The sequence below is a fragment of the Condylura cristata genome, unplaced genomic scaffold (assembly GCF_000260355.1).
Source record: "Condylura cristata isolate star-nosed mole 26May11 unplaced genomic scaffold, ConCri1.0 scaffold00021, whole genome shotgun sequence".
NCBI lineage: Eukaryota > Metazoa > Chordata > Mammalia > Eulipotyphla > Talpidae > Condylura > Condylura cristata.
Genome location: NW_004567122.1, coordinates 5,820,036 through 5,822,958, shown reverse-complemented (window position 1 = coordinate 5,822,958; position 2,923 = coordinate 5,820,036). Strand labels below are relative to the sequence as shown.

General features: G+C 38.7%; 1 protein-coding gene across 1 annotated transcript in view; it reads left to right on the top strand.

Moving 5' to 3' along the window:
• The window catches only part of ZGRF1 (zinc finger, GRF-type containing 1), a 38,310-nt gene that overhangs the window by 17,132 nt on the left and 18,255 nt on the right, over positions 1 to 2,923 (top strand). Inside the window, exons 9-10 of the mRNA XM_004686482.2 lie at positions 1,699 to 1,881; positions 2,582 to 2,684. Coding sequence (XP_004686539.1) covers positions 1,699 to 1,881; positions 2,582 to 2,684 — 286 coding nt within the window. The remainder of the gene's footprint in view (positions 1 to 1,698; positions 1,882 to 2,581; positions 2,685 to 2,923) is intronic.

The following is a 2,923-nucleotide window of genomic DNA, read 5'->3' as shown; positions in this document are numbered from 1 at the left end:
GTGGTATCTCATTGTGGTTTTAATTTGCATCTCCCTTATTACGAGTGATGTTGAACATTTTTTCATATGTTTGTTGGCCATCTGCATTTCCTCTTTGGAGAAGAAGAACACTTATTTTGTAATCAACTGTTTCGCTGTTTATTCTCCACATGTATCAGGATTTTCGTTAATATGAATTAACCTGGTTTTAAGAGCAAAAGACTTTTCAGTAGACTAAAAAGTCTCACATTTTTAGTCTTCTGTTACTAAGGCACTAAACTGTGTGGGGTTGGAGAGAGAGGAGAGAGTTAGACTCAAAGACATGTAAAGTACAATTAGTGAATATTCTGGAGACAACAAAATGAAGATTTTATGGCCATTAACTCAGTCTCCATCACTTCAGCTTATGATTGGATGTGGAGAAGTTTTCCTGAAAGAAGAGATCTAAGGCAGCATAGAAAACAAGGCCTCTGTAGAGAATGTGTTTTCCTATCAAACAAACAGCCTTAGTAGGTGAAATACTCTTCATTGATAGGAATATAGAAGCACCAAATAAAGGATCGGGGGGAAAAAAGGACAAAACTTGCAGGGAACTATAAGTCAGACACTCAGTAGGGCCAGGAAAGGAAGAGGGGTTAAAATGGGCGGAAAGAGCACAAGAGACTATGGTGATGGTTCACGGGGGACTTGGTGGTAGGAATTTTACGGGGACTACACCTGAGAGGAGAGAAAAAAGAAAATAAATACTCTTCACTGAAAGAGCTATCTTTTTAAATTCTGAATAATTTCAACAAGTCCATATAAGGGCACTTTGGATTGGATTTTCCTTTCAAACATGTGATTTAGGGTCTTCATTTTAAAATGAGAACACATTCAGATTATAAATTATTCTAATTTTTCTAGTTTATCAGTGGGAAATAAAGCAATTGTTTGGGTAAATCCCTTTGGCTCTATTAGCAATCCCACGGGTCCACAGTCTGGGTGGGCTTTGTCACCGTGGGAGAAGGAAACATCCTAGCGCCCGCAAGAGGGCAGCAGAGAGCCATTTGAAGCGTAAGCGCCCACCTGGTCCGAGGAGATGCAAGACCTCTCAAGGTACAGGCCTGTGGGGAACCCTACCCCCTGGCTTTTGCTTTTAGGGCGCTCGTCCCAGATCTAACTGAGAGAGACAGAGAGCATCATCACTTCTGCCTGCTAGTTTACAAAACCTGTGAGCCAAGGAAAGTGCTTCCTATGTTCCTTCCTGTTCTTCCCTTATTATATGCTAATGATCGCCTCCGACTTGCTAAGCAGCGTTAAATGCAGGTGATAAGCCAATGAAACAAGTCTCCTGCCCTCAAAGAGCTTACAATTCAGTTTGCACACAAATAAGAAACTTCACTGTAGTATGTGTAAGTCTATACAGGAAAACTGTATTGTAGAAAGTGGGCATGGAGATAGGAGCAGCCAAGTTGCTGGCTTAATCACCCCGTTATTGCTGTGCCCATCCCCGGGCTATTAATATAACAAATCACTTATTAAAGTGGAACTTGAATTCAGTTCAATCAATGTACTTTAATTAGTTGCCCTTAACGTATGTTTAGGATGATAGGAATGTTTCTTGGTTTTCATCATTAGTCCTTTAGTAGTCTTCTATATCAAGTAGTATCTAATAGAAATTCTGTATAAACATTGTCAATGTTTACTTATACTCTTCCACTTTTAATAATTTACCTGTAGCCTGTTGAGTTCCAAGGACACCAAGTGAGAGGATCAGCTAGCAGTGCAGTGATGGTCAGAAGGCCCAGCTCCCAGCTGGCAAGCGGTCACTTCCCCGAGAGTGTTGCATATGGGAACTGTATGACAAAAACTCATTGTTTGACACCAAAGTTGCCCAGCACCTGTATGCAGATTGACTTGCAGGTAAAACTATTTTTATAGTTGTGTCTTGCCAAATCATTTTCTTGATGACAGTGTTAAAGTTTGTAAAGAACAGATTTTAATGTTTATATAGTTGCAAGTTAAAAAGGAGTATGGTAAATTGACAATAAGCATAATATCTTGAATCAGTCTCACACAAAAACAACTTATTGGAGAGATTTTCTGCCTTTTTAGGATTAGAAATTCAAAGGATTACTCTTTACTTCAGAAAAAACAAGGATTTCATGACAGCAGATAGATTACATAAAGGAAATATATTTAGCAGTTAGTAGATTTTTTTTTTTTCTAGTATTTTCTGTCGATCTCTAATACTCATTTTGCTGCCAGATGCAAATCTGGGGCATGAAAGTAGAAGTCATGGAGAAAGAATGATGTGTGTGTGTCCGAAACAGTATCTGTTAGAAATTTCACCAAACATGTCCCCTTTGATATTGAAGCATAGTGCATGCACAGCTGGACCACAAGGGTCCAGCTCAGTGAATTACCACTCTTGGAAAATGGAGCATTACCAGCACCCAAGGAGCCCCCTTCTATCCCACCCTCACCCCTTTCAATCCTTACTCTTTGCATTCTCCCCAAAGATAACTACTCGGGGCCTCCCTGGTAGTGCAGGAGTTAAAGTCTCAGCACTGTCAAGCTGTTACCAGTTACTGCTGTCTAATAAATTGATCTCTGTTTCTAGTTCCCAGGTAAAGAAAGTTTTTCCAAAAGAGCTACTGACTTCAATATTGAAGATAACTTTCAAGAAGTAGCTGAGTCTGAGAACAACTCAATTGAGAATGATTGTGAGTAAAGTATAACATTGAAGAGTCATTTGAAGCTAAACAAATTATGTGTTTTTTTACCTATGCTTTTTTCCCCATAACAATTCTAGGTATCTCTCCTAAAAATTCAGAACATTCATATCATTCTTTGGATTATAATTTTAATTCAGCAAAGAGGACTTCTTGGGAAACAAAGTATAACACAAAGTTTTACACTTGGAAGTAAAGAATTTAGTAGCTTATTAAGTAATGAATCAATA